At 38.7% G+C, this 18076-nt stretch overlaps 3 protein-coding genes across 6 annotated transcripts; 1 reads left to right on the top strand and 2 right to left on the bottom strand.

Moving 5' to 3' along the window:
* Positions 1 to 1808: 1808 nt before the first annotated feature.
* On the bottom strand, positions 1809 to 8610 carry LOC104445446 (enoyl-[acyl-carrier-protein] reductase, mitochondrial-like). 4 transcript variants are annotated; one of them, XM_039305950.1, is made up of 14 exons: positions 8267 to 8603; positions 8027 to 8124; positions 7348 to 7479; positions 6850 to 7006; positions 6655 to 6757; positions 5748 to 5845; positions 5068 to 5199; positions 4566 to 4709; positions 4371 to 4473; positions 2973 to 3072; positions 2786 to 2862; positions 2632 to 2710; positions 2261 to 2379; positions 1809 to 2128 (listed from the first exon to the last, which is right to left on the bottom strand). In XM_039305950.1, the coding sequence occupies exons 6-14, from the start codon at positions 5791 to 5793 to the stop codon at positions 2035 to 2037; spliced, it is 894 nt and encodes a 297-aa protein (XP_039161884.1). In that variant the 5' UTR covers positions 5794 to 5845; positions 6655 to 6757; positions 6850 to 7006; positions 7348 to 7479; positions 8027 to 8124; positions 8267 to 8603; the 3' UTR covers positions 1809 to 2034. The 4 variants fall into 4 exon arrangements, with proteins under 4 accessions (XP_039161884.1, XP_039161883.1, XP_039161882.1 ...); XM_039305949.1 differs by having other exon boundaries at positions 6850 to 6993; XM_039305948.1 differs by lacking the exons at positions 6655 to 6757; positions 6850 to 7006; positions 7348 to 7479; positions 8027 to 8124 and having other exon boundaries at positions 8267 to 8610.
* On the bottom strand, positions 6676 to 8467 carry LOC104435354 (enoyl-[acyl-carrier-protein] reductase, mitochondrial). The gene is made up of 4 exons (XM_039307088.1): positions 8289 to 8467; positions 8027 to 8124; positions 6850 to 6993; positions 6676 to 6770 (listed from the first exon to the last, which is right to left on the bottom strand). The coding sequence occupies exons 1-4, from the start codon at positions 8465 to 8467 to the stop codon at positions 6676 to 6678; spliced, it is 516 nt and encodes a 171-aa protein (XP_039163022.1).
* A 4253-nt stretch (positions 8611 to 12863) lies between the features above and the next one.
* Positions 12864 to 16306, top strand: LOC104432811 (probable serine/threonine-protein kinase PBL7). Its single transcript, XM_010045348.3, has 5 exons — positions 12864 to 13065; positions 13697 to 13971; positions 14196 to 14385; positions 14524 to 14915; positions 15684 to 16306. Exons 1-5 carry the CDS (start codon positions 12978 to 12980, stop codon positions 16005 to 16007), a joined length of 1269 nt encoding a protein of 422 aa, XP_010043650.2. The 5' UTR covers positions 12864 to 12977; the 3' UTR covers positions 16008 to 16306.
* Positions 16307 to 18076: the final 1770 nt, after the last annotated feature.

Genomic DNA, 18076 nt, shown 5'->3' with positions numbered 1-18076 from the left:
TAACGTAGTCTTAAACTTACAAGGGAAAATGCAATAAAACATTTCAGCTAAAACTCTTTGAATTCATCTAACATGGTATTTCAATTATTTTTTACTATTTAAGTGTAACGACGACAGCATGACATGATGAGAAATGTCAATAGGCTTATTTTTGGAATTTAATACTCTCCTTTGCACCTTATTGTAGGCCAAGGCACGAAAGAATATAGTGGGAATCCAACCTTTTCGGAAAGTAGATGCACTTGTGGAGGTATTGCTTGTCACTTTCATGTCATCAACGAGGCTATCTAATCATTTTTTGTCTCAGTAAAAGACGATCATCACATGCTTCCGTTGGTCGGCAATAGTACACTGCTAAGCTGTCATCAAAATAAAATTGCATCTCCATCATTTTCTCCATTGTTTGTTCATGTGACGGCTAAGAAAGGTGGTTCGTACATGTTGCTTCTTTTGGCTTTACATAATCTCCTCTATTCAAAAGGTCTTCTAATTTCCAATCTAGTTTTTGACTACAACGACCATAAAAACAGATGCCATTGGTCCACGAGAAAAACTAAATCTTGGCTAATGAAAAGCTGTTTAGAATATAATTGCCTATCTAGAGCACAAAGATATTTTGCTTTACTTTTGGCTCGGATGATTAATTAATACAATTGAGAGTGAAGATGGAACTACATCATAGATGTAAAGGGAGTGTATCTTTGATTAAGAGAATGATTTAAAATACATTTCATGAAAATGATTATTTATATTGCTTATAAAAATAAACGAACTAAAAATTTGTTTATCTTCCACAAAAATATCTAGACATAAATTATTACGAATAATAATAATATTTATTGTTAAATAATTATTTCGAGTGATATGAATGATCATTTCTAGGAAAATATTTATCAAATTATTTATTTTTTGAGAAACAAAAAAAGTCTAAATTACTAATTTGATTCAGAAATTCTTTTCTTAGGTTGGGGTCAGAGTGGAATTCCATGTTGAATTATGCTCACCAAATGAAGCCCATCTCTTAAAATAACAAATATGTTGTGCGTGTAAGAAAGGGAATGCATCTCCAATCAACGTATACAAGCGAATAATGGAAAACTAGGAATAAAAACAGGATCATGAACCACATAAGATCCCTGAACATTTTCCTGATTATTGTCCTCTATTTGATTTTACGGTTTGGGATTCCTTTCATGATTCCATGACCATTAACCAAACATTACATTAAGTGTTTTGAGGTGTTAGCGTGGATAATCTTTCAATTACTTATAATCTTCCATTTGCTAGGCCCATCTCTTCGGCCTAGCAAAATCGTGCATGATAGGAAGCCACTTTTGTGGGGAATTTGTTTTCTCTCTAAATTTTCCAAGGCTAAAAATGAATTTGAAAATTGCTCATCCTGGTCCAACTCCTTTATCTTGAGAAAGGAGTGCGGTCCTTGACATTGTCTAGACAAAAGACGCATTTTCTTTCCGTGGTATCTGAACAAACGTCAATTCTTTGGAAGCTAACACGATCTTTCCATTCTGTGTTTTCCCTCTGCATCCCATTTGAATTAGGTTAGATCAAATGAATAATTTATGGTTCTTCTTGCTCTTTTTCTCAATGCATGCCATGTTGATTACATGATTTTTGGGAAGTATATCCCAATGTTCCTTATTACGTGTATATGAGAATCGTGCAAATCTCAAACCTTTCTGGACCTTTCCCATACCAAGCGGGCCGATGTTTGGATCTCCAAATTCAGCCATCATGTTTTGGCAGAGCATGAGATTAGTTTTAGATTGGAAGGCATGATGCAAAACAAATTCAGAATGGAAAATGCTGAAAATAAGCAGCAACGAAATTACCTCAACAGAAAAGATGCATAACTTATGAAAAGAGAATAATAATAACGGAAAAGATACATAGTCAAAAGATACATAGTTATCGTGCCCGATTGATCCAGTGCCTCAACTTCAGAACAGCTGATCGTCTGAAGGATATGACGCAGGATTTTTTTATCTTCTCACTGCCCTTAAATATTCAGTAGCCCTAGAACTTCAGGACTTGCTTAGGATGGCTTCCAAGTTTCCCCAATGATTTATCGAGTGCAATGTGGAAATCACTAAAAGGAACCAGCTCCGTCCTGCAGTTTTGGAGAAATTCATATGCATCCACAGTCCAAGCACACTATCTTGAAGATAAATACTATTAGAGACACTATAAAAATATGGAGACCTAAGTACAGCAATTTGAGTGGTGGTTACCGAAGACATACTCGTATTTTAACTTCCCATCTTGCACTAGCTCGAGCAAGTGATCTATCATTCTTCTGCACCCTATTACATCATTTGAACTCATCCAATTATGCAGCCAAAATCCCCTCAAAGAAAGATCCTACAAACCATAAGAACCATTGTCTCATTGATTTATGTACTCCCCTTAGTCTGGACTCCAGGGATAATTTTTTTCGCTCAAATTTGGTTGCGTCAAATACTGAAATTGAGATTTTGGGCCAAATTTAGACAAAAAAATAAAACTATAGGGCATTGACCGAGACCGAGACCGAGACAAATCAAATTGTATGGCTTGACTGAAATAACCTCCCAACCATCGGTGGAAAATTTAGTTCGCCGCTTCTTAATTTACCTTGAAGATAAAAGATGAAGTTGACACTGTAATTGGTTTCTTAGACATCCCACCATATGTCACCATGGTTCCTCCCCGCCTGAGAACAAAACTAAATCAGCTCTCTACAGAAAGATAAGGGAAGCACTAAACACGAATTTAACACTTGTCACACCTCAAAAATTTCATCACCAAGGAAGCAGCATTGCCACCAACGCAGTTTAATCCAAGGGCAGGTTCTTTTAGATCACCCTAGTAGCAAGTCAATAAGATGTAAATAAAGAACTCAAGTGCCGATGGCCAAACATGGATGTGTTTCATGCAAGAGAATATGGTAGAATGGATTAATGGATGGATGATACCAGTAGACTCTTGACATTCTTTATTTCTAGTTGGCTCTCAGTGAACACTTCTTCAGCACCAAGTTTCTTCAACGCCTCTTTTGCTTCATCAGAGCCAGCTCTGTCACAGGAAAAGGACGGCCATGAAAGCACAGTAAAATTCAAATTTAGTTACTGATATGCAGTGCTAACTGCTAAGTTGGAGAACAAATAAAGAATTCTACCAAATTTGTGCTCATATGTCATAGCATGAACTAATAAGCTGGCTGAGAGAGCCCTACTAAATTAATGCGTCAAGCACCACAAAGTGTTTTCTGACCTCTTTTTGTGTCTCATCACAGAATTAAAAGAAAAGGAGGAAAATTTCACTCCAAAAGAAGTTGCAAAGCAGAGAGAGGTCTTAGATATACTAAAAGGAAGTTTCCACCAGCAACCGAAAAAGATGGAATTACCAATGCCCAGCAGCATGATGATCTAAACATACCAGCAATCAACGTCTAGAACACATGATGACTGCAAAAATAGTAGAAGAAGCATCAACAGTAACAAGTCACTTCTGAGAAGCAATGCAGAAAGATCTCTGTTCAATTCACACTACAGTTAACTGCCTTCGCCTTCGATAGATTCAAAAAACAAGTCCTTCTACTCTTTCCAGATACATGTTACCTCATCACGAAACCTCATCTTTATATTGGGAGATTAAAGGATGTTAGTTGATGTACCTACACGAACCTAAAGTACCTTCTTATTTTCTTTGATAAGTTCAACATAATCAGTTCCTCAAAATGCCCTCATAACAGAACCATTCTTGCATGCCAATGCATGTACTAATGCTCAGTCAGCCACATAAATTCCTGCCCATTGTAGCACCTAGCCAAAGATTATAATTTCCACTTCTCCCTGTTATTCGATGCAAGAGATCTCAATCAATCACACCAGCTTCCAAAAAACAAACCAGAGATACCAGAATGCTAAATATTTTGGCACATTTTCAATTTGTAAATTGATATATCACCGCCACAATCGAACATAATCAACATATTTGTGCATCTGGCAATTGTTCATAACTTTTAGTCCACCAGCAACATTCATAATTAGAACAGGAAAAGACAGAGTTGCCACAAGTAATTCAGTACCCAAAGAGTTCCAACTTGTCATCACAGAGGTTGAATTTCAGATATAATTCAGGCTGTGTAACCATCAAAAGCTACTTCAGAAGCTGAGTAGACAAGAGCTCAATGCGTTCCAGAAAAAAAAAAAAGGCTTCCTAGCAATGGTTAAGGCAGATCACAGAAAAGAGAAATAAAAGCAAACCCACACATAACTTTGCTATCTAAAGTCTACACAAAAGTTTTAAACAACAGTAGTTTGACAAAAGTTACGTGGTATCAAGGTTACTGAAAGCTTTCAAGAGAGCACCTGTCCCTGATTATGTTGATGCTATGGATGCCACGGGATTTCGCAATTTGGATGAGGCATCGACCCACCATACTAGTAGCCCCATTTTGCACAATCGAATCCCCTAATGATCACAGCTGATTAGGACAACTTAGGATAAATTGCTTACGGTGAAAGTTGGGGGACAGCTAAGAGACTCCTGTACTGTCTATATACCTGGTTCCAAAGAGGTGAAGTCTTCAAGCATTCTCAAAGCGGTCGGAGGATTAATTGAAATTGTCGCAGCATATTCAATAGGAGAATTCTTATCAATTTTTTGCCATACACTCTGGTCTTTCACAATGTAAGTCTGCCATGTCCCTGAGCACAAAAACTATTTCACCTTTCGACACACTAAAATTTACAATGCGCAAAGTGCTAGGCACAGATGTTCTGCATAACAAAACAAGTCAGTACTAAGGGAATGCAAAAGTATCTTTTATTTAAGATGACAATCACTAAGATGTGTTTAACAGTTTCAATCTTTCTTTTGGTTGATATTTCACTTGTTTCTGTTCTGCATCTAATCAAATTAAACGTTAAACATGCTGCATCAAATATAGAAGATTATATCCTTTGGCTGAGAAAGAAATTGTTCAGAAGTGATCAACTAGATGAGCATGGCTGATGCACAGTTGATATCATTTTAAAACTTAGGTAATACTGAAAGAATTTTTACCAACAGAGAGTGGAGATGGAATGACCAAATCGCCGGGAGAAAGATCCTTCACGGCAGAGCCAACTAAGTGCACTTCGCCAACTCCTTCACGTCCTCCGACTGCGGGCAGATGTGGCCTCACCGGATACACACCTAGATCAAAATTTATGCATAAATTATCAAATAAACCTCATGCGAACTAATAAATACGACATGGATGAATTATGATCTGACTTTGTAACTACATATCAATATTCCTCAGGAACTGGAGCAACAATTGTCAAAGTCAAACAGTGAAGTCATAAAAGATGCATTAGCCGCCTCAGAATCTCGCAGTTAGACTTTTATTCTCTTCCAATATCTCAGCAACTGAAGAGAAACTCATCCTGACATATAATCCACTCGTAGATCAAGTCCATGGGTGAATAATGAGTAAGAAGGCACCGATCGCACATGAGGCATAAATAAGACATTATCGCAAATCATTTTAGTTTTTGTCGTGAATTCAGGTTACGTTCTAAGGATGAAGCGGAAGCCTAAAATCAAATTTATAGGACACAGAAGCCATCACAGATATGTCAGTAGCCTCGAAGTCCCCGAAACATCAAACTCCTCCGCGATATGCTCAGTCCACCATTAAACAGAAGCTCAAGACAGGTCAAACTCGAGCGAAACAGCAGTAACGCAGAAGAAACGCTAACCTTCGATGCTGTTGATGTCGGAAGGATTGATAGGCGCGGCGAGCATTCTGACGCACACGTCATTCTCCTTTACCAAAACTGGCGGAACCTCCACCACTCTGCAACAGAAAACCAAAAAAACCAAAAAAGAAAAGAAAAAAGAAGCTCCTTAGTATCGCCAAGAGCACACGATGTACGAGCACACGCAATCAGAATCACGCACGCGCAATCATAATAGAACCATGCTTGCATGCCAATGCATGTACTAATGCTCAGTCAGCCACATAAATTCCTGCCCATTGTAGCACCTAGCCAAAGATTATAATTTCCTCAAATCAGTGATCACGCTCAGTGTTACTTCAAGCTTAAAAGGGTCAGCTACAGTAACACAAGCTCAAGGTCCACTTCTCCCTCTTATTTGATGCAAGAGATCTCAATCAATCACACCAGCTTCCAAAAAACAAACCAGAGATACCAGAATGCTAAATATTTTGGCACATTTTCAATTTGTAAATTGATATATCACTGCCACAACCGAACATAATCAACATATTTGTGCATCTGGCAATTGTTCATAACTTTTAGTCCACCAGCAACATTCATAATTAGAACAGGAAAAGACAGAGTTGCCACAAGTAATTCAGTCCCCAAAGAGTTCCAACTTGTCATCACAGAGGTTGAATTTCAGATATAATTCAGGCTGTGTAACCATCAAAAGCTACTTCAGAAGCTGAGTAAACAAGAGCTCAATGCGTTCCAGAAAAAAAAAGGGCTTCCTAGCAATGGTTAAGGCAGATCACAGAAAAGATAAATAAAAGCAAATCCACACATACCCTTGCTATCTAAAGTCTACACGAAAGTTTTAAACAACAGTAGTTTGACAAAAGTTATGTGGTATCAAGGTTACTGAAAGCTTTCAAGAGAGCACCTGTCCCTGATTATGTTGATGCTATGGATGCCACGGGATTTCACAATTTGGATGAGGCATCAACCCACCATACTCGTAGCCCCATTTTGCACAATCGAATCCCCTAATGATCACATCTGATTAGGACAACTTAGGATAAATTGCTTACGGTGAAAGTTGGGGGACAGCTAAGAGACTCCTGTACTGTCTATATACCTGGATCCAAAGAGGTGAAGTCTTCAAGCATTCTCAAGGCGGTCGGAGGATTAATTGAAATTGTCGCGGCATATTCAATAGGAGAATTCTTATCAATTTTTTGCCATACACTCTGGCCTTTCACAATGTAAGTCTGCCATGTCCCTGAGCACAAAAACTATTTCACCTTTCAAATTTACAATGGGCTAGTGCTAGGCACAGACGTTCTGCTTAACAAAACAAGTCAGTACTAAGGGAATGCAAAAGTATCTTTTCTTTAAGATGACAATCACTAAGACGTGTATAACAGTTTCAATCTTTCTTTTGGTTGATATTTCACTCATTTCTGTTCTGCATCTAATCAAATTAAACGTTAAACATGCTGCATCAAATATAGAAGATTATATCCTTTGGCTGAGTAAGAAATTGTTCAGAAGTGATCAACTAGATGAGCATGGCTGATGCACAGTTAATCTGATATCATTTTAAAACTTAGGTAATACTGCAAGAATGTTTTACCAAAAGAGAGTGGAGATGGAATGAACAAATCGCCAGGAGAAAGATCCTTCACGGCAGAGCCAATGAAGTGTACTTTGCCAACTCCTTCACGTCCTCCAACTGCGGGCAGTTGTGGCCTCACCGAATACACACCTAGATCAAAGTTTATGCATGAATTATCAAATAAACCTCACGCAAAGTAATAAATAGTACATGGATGAATTATGATCTGACTTTGTAACTACATATCGATGTTCCTCAGGAAATGGAGCAACAATTGTCAAAGTCAAACAGTGAAGTCATAAAAGATGCATTAGCCGCCTCAGAATCTCGCAGTTAGACTTTTATTCTCTTCCAATATCTCAGCAACCAAAGAGAAACTCATCCTGACATATAATCCACTCGAAGATCAAGTCCATGGGTGAACCATGAGTAAGATGGTGCTGATCGCACACGAGGCATTCATAGGACATTATTGCAAATCATTTTAGTTTTTATCGTGAATTCAGGTTACATTTTAAGGATGAAGCGAAGCCTAAAATCAAATTTATAGGACACAGAAGCCATCACAGATATGTGGGTAGCCTCGAAGTCCCCGAAACATCGAACTCCGCCACGACATGCTCAGTCCACCATTAAACAGAAGCTCAAGACTGACCAACCTCGAGCGAAACAGCAGTAACGCAGAAGAAACGCTAACCTTCGATGCTGTTGATGTCGGAAGGATTGATAGGCGCGGCGAGCATTCTGACGCACACGTCATTGTCCTTCACCAAAACTGGCGCAACCTCCACCACTCTGCAACAGAAAACCAAAAAAAAAAAAAAAAACGAAGCTCCTTAGTATCGCCAAGAGACGAGCACACGCAATCGGAATCTCTCACACACACACACACACACTCAATCACTCAATCGGTGGATTAGCTGAGCTGTCTTCTGACCTGGTGACGGCGTCCGGGGGACCTTGCTGCTCGTACACCACCGCCGTGGACGGCGGACACGAGGGCGGAGAAGGCCCTGACGATGCCTAGGGCTCGGGCCGAGTGAGTCGGAGCACTGGAGAGCTTCGGGAGGCGACCGAGCAGGGATAGGGATTTCGTCAGTGCTCTCGAAGACGCTGTTGCTCTCGCCGCCGCCGCCATCTCTCTCCTGCTCGCTATCGCCGATCAACTCTCTCTCGATCGATCGATCGATGTTACGGATCGACTCGCTGGGTGTCTGCACCAGTTCTCGCACCATCGACGAGCATTTTAAACAGACCTAAAGAGGAGGAGGAGGGGGAGGAGGATATGAAATTAAGAAGTTATAGTGTCCTTATCAAATTTCCAGAACGGCATTTGACCGAAAAAATTAAGAATTCCAGAGCGGTCCATTCGGTGCGGGGTTTCGGTCGGAACCGGGTAGGACGCTATCCATGCCCCGGGAGTTGGAAGAAACAAATAATCACTCGAGTGGGTGTAGCTTTTTTTTTTTTTTTGGCCCAAAAATAGCATGTGCAGTTGAATTTCACGAGAATCTCATCGGATTTGATAATTTGAATTCATTTAGGTAGATTACTAAGTTCACCTTTTAATTTTTTAAAATTCCTTATTATCATTCCCCCGACATAACTTTATTTGTTCGTGGCAATTGCTCCAAATATATTTCTAATGCCTATCAATGCCACATTAACATGATGCTCTTCCAAATCACTCTACATGAGATTCGAGGAGGATTCTTGCTTAAGGGAGCTTCTTTTTATGTTTCTTCAATAAATCTTTCTCCTAGTGAACATGTCATGATTGTACACCCAAAAAATATCATTCTTGTTCCCACATCGAACTTCCCCTCCTTTTAAGGTTAGTAATAACCTGACAAGTCCATAGAACTAGCCAATGTTCGTTGGAGTTAAAACCTTCCCTCAGGGAAACTTCTATTTCTCTCACGATCTAATCTATAAGATTTTTGCTCACTATTGTTGCTTTCCTTTTCTCATCGTAGTGAATAAATTTACTTATAGCTACAAATTTTGGGAGAACATCATCACCATTCAAGCCAGCAAGATGTTCAAAACGTGGTTCTATGACTTCTCCATGATTCGGTGAAAACTTTCCTCTCTTGATGTAGGCGTAGATCTAAATTTGAGAGCATTTCTCTTTAGTCTAAATCTAGTTCTTGGAGTTTTTTTTAAAATAATTCAATTCATGATGCGTTATTGTTGTTGTTGTTTCCATATGACGATTGTATTGAGAACATCAAATCTAGGTGCATAGTTCAAGCCATAGTTTCTAGAAGAAAATATCTTGGCATATGCCTTTCACTAGTAGTTTCGGTGATCGTTCGTTGATTGTTTTTTGATACTATAATAGATTTGATCTTTTGAGAATGGAGCATGCTTAGAATTACAAACCGTACTCTTTTGTTTCTTGAGGATTTTGTTTGGTTTTGCAGCTCTTTTAGGATTTATTTTGCTTGGAAGCTTTCTATGTTTCTCTCGTGTTTGATTATAATAAATGAAGAAAATTTTTTAACCCAATAAAAAAGTTTGGTCACCGGTCGATAACTTACGTGATTAGGATATCAGCCAGTGTCCCCTTCCTAATACGTAGTAGCTCCTGGCCACATGGAGACGTCTTAGGTTATGCGACATATAAAACACGCCATGGTGGGAAAAATTGTATCAAAGTCAAATGAACCTGGACGAGCGAGTCCCTGTAGACCCAGCTCAGCAAACCAACTACCCGTACCTGCCTAATACTAGTATTCTATTTTACGGAAATCTTTATCATATGATGTTAGACGGAATAAAAAAGAGAAAAAACAAAAATCAAAGTCAACGACCTCGTGGGGTCAGCATTCTTGGGGGAGCCCAAGGCCTCCTTTCGGCCCGTGAACCCGGCCCGGCCCACGGTCGATCCGACGGAAGTACAGAGACGGCAGACGACGCGCGTTGGAATATCCCACGTGCAATGTGAAATCGATCGGCAGCGTTGACCAAAAAGAAAAAACGAAAAACGAAAATCGATCGCCACCTTCCAACAGTTGGCGAGGCCGGGAACTAATCATGATAATAATAGACACCACGTGTCAATTATAGTGCAATCAACTCTGAATGCAGCAAAATATGGAATAGGGTAAAAAAAAAAGCTCTTGAATGCAGCAAAATACCTTTTTGGACTTATTAATTATTATAACAAAACAATGTTGATTGAACTGAAAAGTAATTCCATAATTTGATTTGTCATTGAAATATTGATATAGATAAAAAAGATGATTTATGTGATTCTCGAAGAATCGGAACCTTTCAAGTGTACAGATTAGGAAAAGATGATGACTAATAGCAAAAATCTAGACCACAAATGTAATAATTTCATCCCCTTCAGCAAGACGTCAAATCCAAGTCTTTTCTTTATATCTAAATCAAGAAAACTCATTTCTCGTCTCAAGCTCCAGGCATCATTTATTTCATAAAAAATAATACATTTTTGAAAAAGTATTGTCTACGATGTCATTTCCTAGAAAATAACAATATTTCTTATATTTAATTGAGATCTAAAAAAGAATTGAAAAATATATCTCACCATTTGAAAGGAAAATTTGATTTGATATTTCTAGAGGTACATAGAATTCAAGTATCAGTAATTTACACATGAGTTGAAGACTAAGCACGAGTAGTAGGATCTTGAGTCAAGCCTTGATGGACTCAACCCGAGGAAGAGCATTGGCATAAATATTGCATCCATAGAAGCCCAAATCAAGAACACGGTGCTTGGGCACATGAGGTCAAGTGCGGGACCCTAAACACAAGCATGAGGTTCCTAAGCTTGGTCTTGATGAACTCGAGCTTGGGCGTGGGGGATTCAAACACAAGCATAGGGATCTTAGGGCTAGCCTCTATGGACCCAAGCATGGGCATCAAGGTCTTAGGGCTTGGCCCCGTTGAAGTATTTGAGCATGGACGCTGATGTCCTAGCCCTGGTTTTAATGGACTCGAACATCGGTGCTGGAGACGTAGGCACCAACATCAGGGTTCCAAACTAGGTGCTAAAGACTCAATTTTGGATGTTAGGGACCCAAGTTTGAGTGTTAGGCTTTGGATGCTTAAACAAATGATTTGTGGTCCAAATGTTGATATAGTTATATTTTGAAAAAAGATTTTCAATTTTTTAAAAAAGAAAATTATTATTTTTTGAATTCAAGCATAAATTTTTGTTGACCATGAAAACGTCCTCCGTTAACTCATTTTCTTAAACAATTCACATGTCAAAAAATAAGGAAAATGTTTTTATCAGAATATGTTCGCAAAACAAATAGAGCATTATTATACTAAAAATAAATAATTTAGAAAATATTTTCTTGAAAATAATTATCTGTATCATTAACAAAAATCAACCAATGAAAAATATTTTCACCGTTCACAAATATATTTAGATATAAATCGTCATTGATCATGAAGATATTTTTGGTGATTAATTATTTGAAGTAATACAAGTGATCATTTTTAGGAACATATTTTGAAAATTATTAATTTTTTTGAAACAAATAGACTCTATATCCCTAGACTATAAACTTAGTAATAACCATTTTCTAAAAATTGACTTGAGCATTCAAGTTGATATAGTAAAAGATAATTTATCTTTCTCTTGCGAGCGATATGAAGGAGTTGGAAAAATCTTGAAAAAAAATTAGTATTTGTCGGGTCAATTCTCAGTACTTTTTATTTTGGGAAATTCTGACTCATCAATTGTTCGTTCTCGCAGCGTTTCACTTGAAAAATTACCGTAAGCATGGAAATAGTTACCCCACGAGACATCCGACATCATGAAAAACAACAAAATTCAAGCTCGGATCATTTTTGACGTGAAATCAGATATTTGCTTTATTCAAAGCTTTGGTTCTGAATGCAAAGAAGCTGATTTAAAGAGATAACAACTGTCTGTTAAAAAATAAAAAAAAAAGAGATAACAACTGGAAAGAGTTCACCCCGAAGGTCCATTTCCGTTGTTAAAATTAAAACTTGCTCCGCAAGCGCGTTTGGTCAAAGAACCGAACGGCAAAATTTAAAACAGAAAAGCAAAAATAAATAAAGAAAAAAAGGACACCGTAACTTTCTCGGGACTCGATCACCTGCTCCGCAGGTCCATCCAAAGGCTCACAGACATCCCCTCGCCTTCGTGGATGCTGCCTAATCTATTCAATAAGCGAAACGCGGCCCGCAAGCGGACGTCAGCGATGAGCTACGTGTTTCGAAATCGGACGGCGGGCGAGTGATCTCCAGTACGTTCGTCACTGGCCGTGGGGGGCGAAACCGGGGAGCACGGAAGCTTCGGAGGGACAAAGATCTGGTGCCGACTATCTCGCGGGCAGACAATTACGAGGCAATCATCGCGAGCCACGTCATCGGGCGCGTCGCTCGGGGACACGCGTGAGACGTGGCGCGGTCTCAGTGGTTCCTTGGCGAGGCGATTCTGTTCCCGTGCAGCACCCTGAGAAAACCCCAAATAGGAAATCGGCAACGAACGAATGAACATAAAAACCAGCGAGCTGGCCTGAATTCTTCTTAACTCTTTCTCTCTCCTCGCTCTGTCTCTCTCTCTTTGTCTCTGTCTCTCTCTCCTCTTGCTTGTGCCTGGTTTGCCCTGTGGGTCTTTCGTTCTGTTCCATTTTCCGCTGATGGGTTGTTTTCGCTGCAATGGGGCATCGGTTCTTGGGGAAGACACTGACTACGATTGCAAGAAAGCGAGCGATCAAGCTCGTTCAGGTACGGTTCTTGTGTTTCCGGCGACGATCTGGATGTTGAGTTTCGTCGGCATTGTCGTTTTTCCGGCGATCCTTCTGCTCCAGGACAGCCGCTGTTTGAGTTTTTGAAGCTTTCGTTTCGATCTTTCTCATTATGAATTCCTGTTTCTTGGGTTCGGCATTGTCTCGATCAGTAATCCGATGTTTTTGTTTTGATTGTTATCGAGCTATGTTGTTGTTATTGGATCAAGAAATGGTCTTTTTCCGGGTCCAGAAAGGGATTGATCGTTCTGCTCAACCTAAAGTCGTAGAATGGTACATTCATACCCGAATTCTGCTGAATTCTGTTTATTGGAATTCCCCATTTCCTTGTTTCTTCACTTAGTGATTGCTGTTCATTGTGTTTACAAAGCAATCCCGTAGCGATCCCCTTCATTTAGATGTATATAGAAATCGTAATTGATCTTTTGTTGTGCCGCATTTTGTCCTTTAATTGCTTGCCCCTCCTCAATACTTGAATATCTATAAGCTTGAGTTTTGCTGATAAACAGTCCATAAGCTTTTCGTCTAGTACTCTGAAATTTGCTTCTCTGTCTTCTTTTTGGTTTGTCTTCTCCCTTTCTCTGATTTATGCTTGTCTATTGGGTTGGCAGAAAAAACCAGCAGCAGTCCTCGTGGAAGCAGAAAGGTTTTGGATGTCAAAAATGAGGACCTCTCTAACCTCCCCAAGAGCAAACAGTTAAATTCGGAGACGGATGGATTGGATTCAAGTGATACCACTAATGATGGGAGAACCAGCGGCTCACGTGCTCAAACATTTACTTTCAATGAGCTTGCTGCTGCAACTGGCGATTTTAGTTCAGACTTCTTTATCGGGGAAGGAGGCTTTGGCAAAGTATACAAAGGGCATTTGGAGAAAATTAATCAGGTCAGTTCTGAGATTTTATCATTATTCATATCTGGACAAAGGATGATGTCCGTGCCATTTTTTTGTCACATTTGATAGGGTCACTGATTTCATGTTTATCAACCATCATGTGCAGTATGTTGTTTGACAAAGATTTTGAAGTGTATTACCCCTTTGACTAAGCTGGAGCTTTATGAGTGTATTCTGCAAAATGAGAATTTGGTTAACTTAATCTGTTTATGCAGGTTGTAGCCATCAAACAACTTGACCGAAATGGACTTCAAGGCACCAAGGAATTTGTTGTGGAAGTGGCAATGTTAACTCTAGTTGACCACCCTAATCTTGTTAAATTGATCGGCTTTTGTGCCGAGAGGGATCAGAGGCTATTGGTTTATGAATACATGCCACTAGGATCGTTGGACAAACATTTGCATGGTAAGAGCTTGCACATCACCTGTCTGCTTTCATAAATTTTCCATGATGGGTAACCCGTGCTGTCTATCTAACAAGCTATTTTAGTATTTTATGAATAACCTTTTTTTTTTTAATCCAACTTCAATTAATGTTTTACAGACCTTCCACCCAGTAGAAAGGGACTTGATTGGAGTACGAGGATGAAAATTGCAGCTGGTGCCGCAAGGGGTCTTGAGTATTTGCATGACAAGTTGAAAACTCCTATTATCTACCGTGATTTAAAATGCTCGAATATCTTACTGGGTGAGGACTATCATCCCAAATTGTCAGATTTTGGCTTAGCTAAAGTGGGTCCGAGTGGGGACAAAACCCATGTTTCTACAAGGGTTATGGGGACATATGGATACTGTGCACCGGACTATGCCATGACTGGCCAATTGACATTCAAGTCAGATATCTACAGCTTTGGGGTTGTTCTTTTGGAGATCATCACGGGGAGGAAAGCATTTGATCCAACTAAAGGTCCCAAGGAGCAAAACCTTGTTGCATGGGTGAGATAACACTGTCATTATTGTTTTTTTACTTTAACTGCGTGAAAAACTTTGCTTTCTGCTGGGGCAATATTGAAAGAATTATTCCATCCCTATTAGCACAAACAACTTACTTCTTACGACTTGACTTCCTTGTCGAACAAGGATATCTCCTTTGCTCATTGTGTCGATAACGTGCCTTTTCTATTAATTTACTTACCTTGTCTAAATAGAGCTAAGCTTTTGCCGTCAGTAGCCAACTTTGAACCTTCACACTTCTAGAATTCCCACAGTACCTCTTGTCTATACTCAGAGCATCTTCTAGGCACTTCAGTTACTGCAGGCCCCTCTTCTTAGTAGCCCAGTCTGGAAATGTATGCCTGTGGATTTCTTCTTTTATTTTCATTAATCAGCTAGCCATGCATCATTTCCATAATTTCATCTTCACCTTACCCTTTTTCCTCTGGATGTGCACCAGGCCACCATTATGCTAGTCAAATAAGAAAACATGGAATGTTATTTTCCCTTCTATTTGTATGTTCAATTTGTGAAAAAGAATCCAGCAGAGAAGATGTTTGCCTAAGTTCACTCATTCTAACTTCAATGACTAAATCTGATTCTTATTGGAAGAAGGACGCATCATGGTGCTGGCAAGAGACTTGTGCTATTGGAGATATCTGCATTCTTATGGAACAATAATGGCTTTCCTCAATTTCATCTACATAAGTCTGTTCAATGAAGACGCATAAGGCAAGAATACTAATACACTATGTTTGCGAATTTTTGCAGGTGCGGCCCCTGTTCAGAGACAGGAAGAAGTTTTCACTGATGGCTGACCCAATGCTTGAAGGCAGGTATCCCTTGAGAGGATTGTACCAAGCACTAGCTATTGCTGCAATGTGTGTCCAAGAACAGCCTAACATGCGACCTGCCATAGCTGATGTTGTCACTGCTTTAAGCTACCTTTCATCCCAGAAATATGAACCTAGTAACCGCAACATCCACAACACCGACAAAAATCTTCCTCCTTCAAACACAACGATGAAGAGCAGTGAGGACATAAGCACAGGTCATAGATGGCCCAAGAAGGATGAAGAAGTTGGTGGAAGTTAAAAAAGAAGTGCTTAAACTTTGGCGATGTCCATATGAAAAAAATACCCAGTTATCGATTTTTCAATTGTGCAGATAGCAGGTGGTAACTATATCATAGTAGATGTTGTGTAGGTATAAGGGAATTTTTTTCCCTTCGGCTTCTCATCCAATGTAGATTGAGTTGAGTTCAATTTTGTCTGAAGATGGATGCCTCAGTGTAATGACAGGTCGATATCTTAATTCATTGTGAATTCATTCCTATCTTTTTGGTATTTTGTCTAAGATGGATGCCTCAGTGTAATAACGCGTTCAAATCTTAATTCACTGTGAATTCATTTCTATCTTTTTGGTACTTCGGTTTGCTAGGGCAGTGAGGCCTTTCAAGTGCCTCGGCATGTGTTGCGTTATCTGTGGCTGCTCTGCAATCTGATCAGGAGAAACTTGCTGCTTGCAGATGCGGGATGCTTTATACTGTGGAGATTAGCAACTTAGGGGTGCATGACAAACCAAAATTTTTATTCCAGAAACAATTTTTCTAATTCCAAACTTGTTTCTATATAGAAATCGAAATCTGTTCGTTTGATAAATTTATTTTATTTTTCTATTTTTGAAATGGATTTTTGTTTTAATAAGTTTGGAACAGAAATCAGAAGTATAAATTTTTTATCTTTTCATTTCAAAAATAGAAATGATAAAAAAAAATAATTCTCATCGCCCGTCCTTACTACGAACTAGTCGTCCATCCATTGCCATCAACCACTGTCCGCCGTTCGCTGCCGGCTGCCAACAACCAGGGCGGCCCACCGCCCTGTTCGTCGGTCACCGACTGCCATTGCCATCCCATCGCCGCCCCGCCGACCACTATAGTCACCACCATCCAAAACAGAGAAATTTTATATCCATTATCAAATGAATTTATATTTTTGGAGTATATATTTTTTGTGTCATTATCAAACGGATATTTTTGTTTAGAAATTTATCTAGAAAGAGAAATAGAACTTCTAGAAATCAATTTCTAGCAAGAATGGTTATGTACCTAAAGAAGTCGAACATCTAGTCATTGTTTCACATTGTGAAGTCTTCCAAAGTTACGGGACTAATTTACCGATTTTTTTTTAGAGAGAGTTATCTTGTGTCCCTAGGTATTTAGAACATCTTCTCCACAGCATTGGAGCCACTTTGGCTAGCAATTTCATTCATGTCAATTGGTGGAATGAACTAAAATTATATATGATCAGAATTTCAGATATTGACAACCGATGACGAGGCAAACTATGAACAAAAATTTCATTCAGAATTTCAGGTATTAAGAGCCAATGGTGAGGCAAACCATAGTTTAGATTAACCATTCCAAGTAAACCATAAAAAAGAAAAATCACATAGTATAGCTTTTGGAAGTGGGTTAACACCCTGAAAAACCCAAAATCGGTACATCTAAGACAAACTTACACCAAACCAATTTTTTGACCACAAAAAATCCTAAATTTATCCAAAATTAATTTTTTGACCACGAAAAATCCCAAATTTACTCCAAATGACTACGAAAACTTTTAACTAATACAATTGTAACAAATTTATCAAAAACTAATTTGTTCGACCGTAAAAAATTCTAAAGCGATAAATTTGTGACAAATATAATTTCCGTTAAATTGAATTAATATTACAAAAAACCACAAAAATGGTACAAAAATTACAAACAAAGAGTAAAATCCCAAATTTGGTTCATCAATAAACTATTATGTGTTATCCAATTCAGCAATTTAACAGTAAAATTTAACATAAACTAATAAAAAGTAAAGTTATTACAAGTGTACCGATTTGGGGTAAATTTATCAATGGTGTATTAGTTTAGAATTTTTTGTGATCAAAAAATTAATTTTAGATAAATTTATCATATGTGTACTAATTTAGGATTTTTTAGGATATTAACAAGTTAGCGTAACTACTTTACAAAAGAAAAAAAACAAGTTAGCGTAAGTAAGAGTTGCAGTGCCAACGAAATCATGTGAGAGTGAGACCTCCGTGCCCCTTTGTTTATGTTTTAAAAAATATAGAGGGTTCAAGCCCATAAGAATTCTAGGCCGACATTG

This window comes from Eucalyptus grandis, chromosome 2 (genome assembly GCF_016545825.1).
Source record: "Eucalyptus grandis isolate ANBG69807.140 chromosome 2, ASM1654582v1, whole genome shotgun sequence".
NCBI lineage: Eukaryota > Viridiplantae > Streptophyta > Magnoliopsida > Myrtales > Myrtaceae > Eucalyptus > Eucalyptus grandis.
The sequence above is the reverse complement of the archived record's forward strand: the minus strand, read 5'-3'. Positions and strand labels throughout refer to the sequence as shown.

Excerpts from the sequence above, each read along its gene's own strand:
- LOC104445446 (XM_039305948.1), bottom strand. The coding sequence starts at position 5,793 with ATGCTCGCCGCGCCTATCAATCCTTCCGACATCAACAGCATCGAAG. Across the intron at positions 3,073-4,370 it reads ATCAACATAATCAGGGACAG|AGCTGGCTCTGATGAAGCAA; the intron begins GTGCTCTCTTGA and ends TTCCTGTGACAG. Across the intron at positions 2,711-2,785 it reads TTGGTGATGAAATTTTTGAG|GCGGGGAGGAACCATGGTGA; the intron begins GTGTGACAAGTG and ends TTTTGTTCTCAG.
- LOC104435354 (XM_039307088.1), bottom strand. The coding sequence starts at position 8,467 with ATGGCGGCGGCGGCGAGAGCAACAGCGTCTTCGAGAGCACTGACGAAA. Across the intron at positions 6,994-8,026 it reads CGACATCAACAGCATCGAAG|GGACATGGCAGACTTACATT; the intron begins GTTAGCGTTTCT and ends TTTTGTGCTCAG. Across the intron at positions 6,771-6,849 it reads CTTCACCTCTTTGGATCCAG|ATGTGATCATTAGGGGATTC; the intron begins GTATATAGACAG and ends TGTCCTAATCAG.
- LOC104432811 (XM_010045348.3), top strand. The coding sequence starts at position 12,978 with ATGGGTTGTTTTCGCTGCAATGGGGCATCGGTTCTTGGGGAAGACACT. Across the intron at positions 14,386-14,523 it reads GTTGGACAAACATTTGCATG|ACCTTCCACCCAGTAGAAAG; the intron begins GTAAGAGCTTGC and ends AATGTTTTACAG. Across the intron at positions 14,916-15,683 it reads AGCAAAACCTTGTTGCATGG|GTGCGGCCCCTGTTCAGAGA; the intron begins GTGAGATAACAC and ends GAATTTTTGCAG.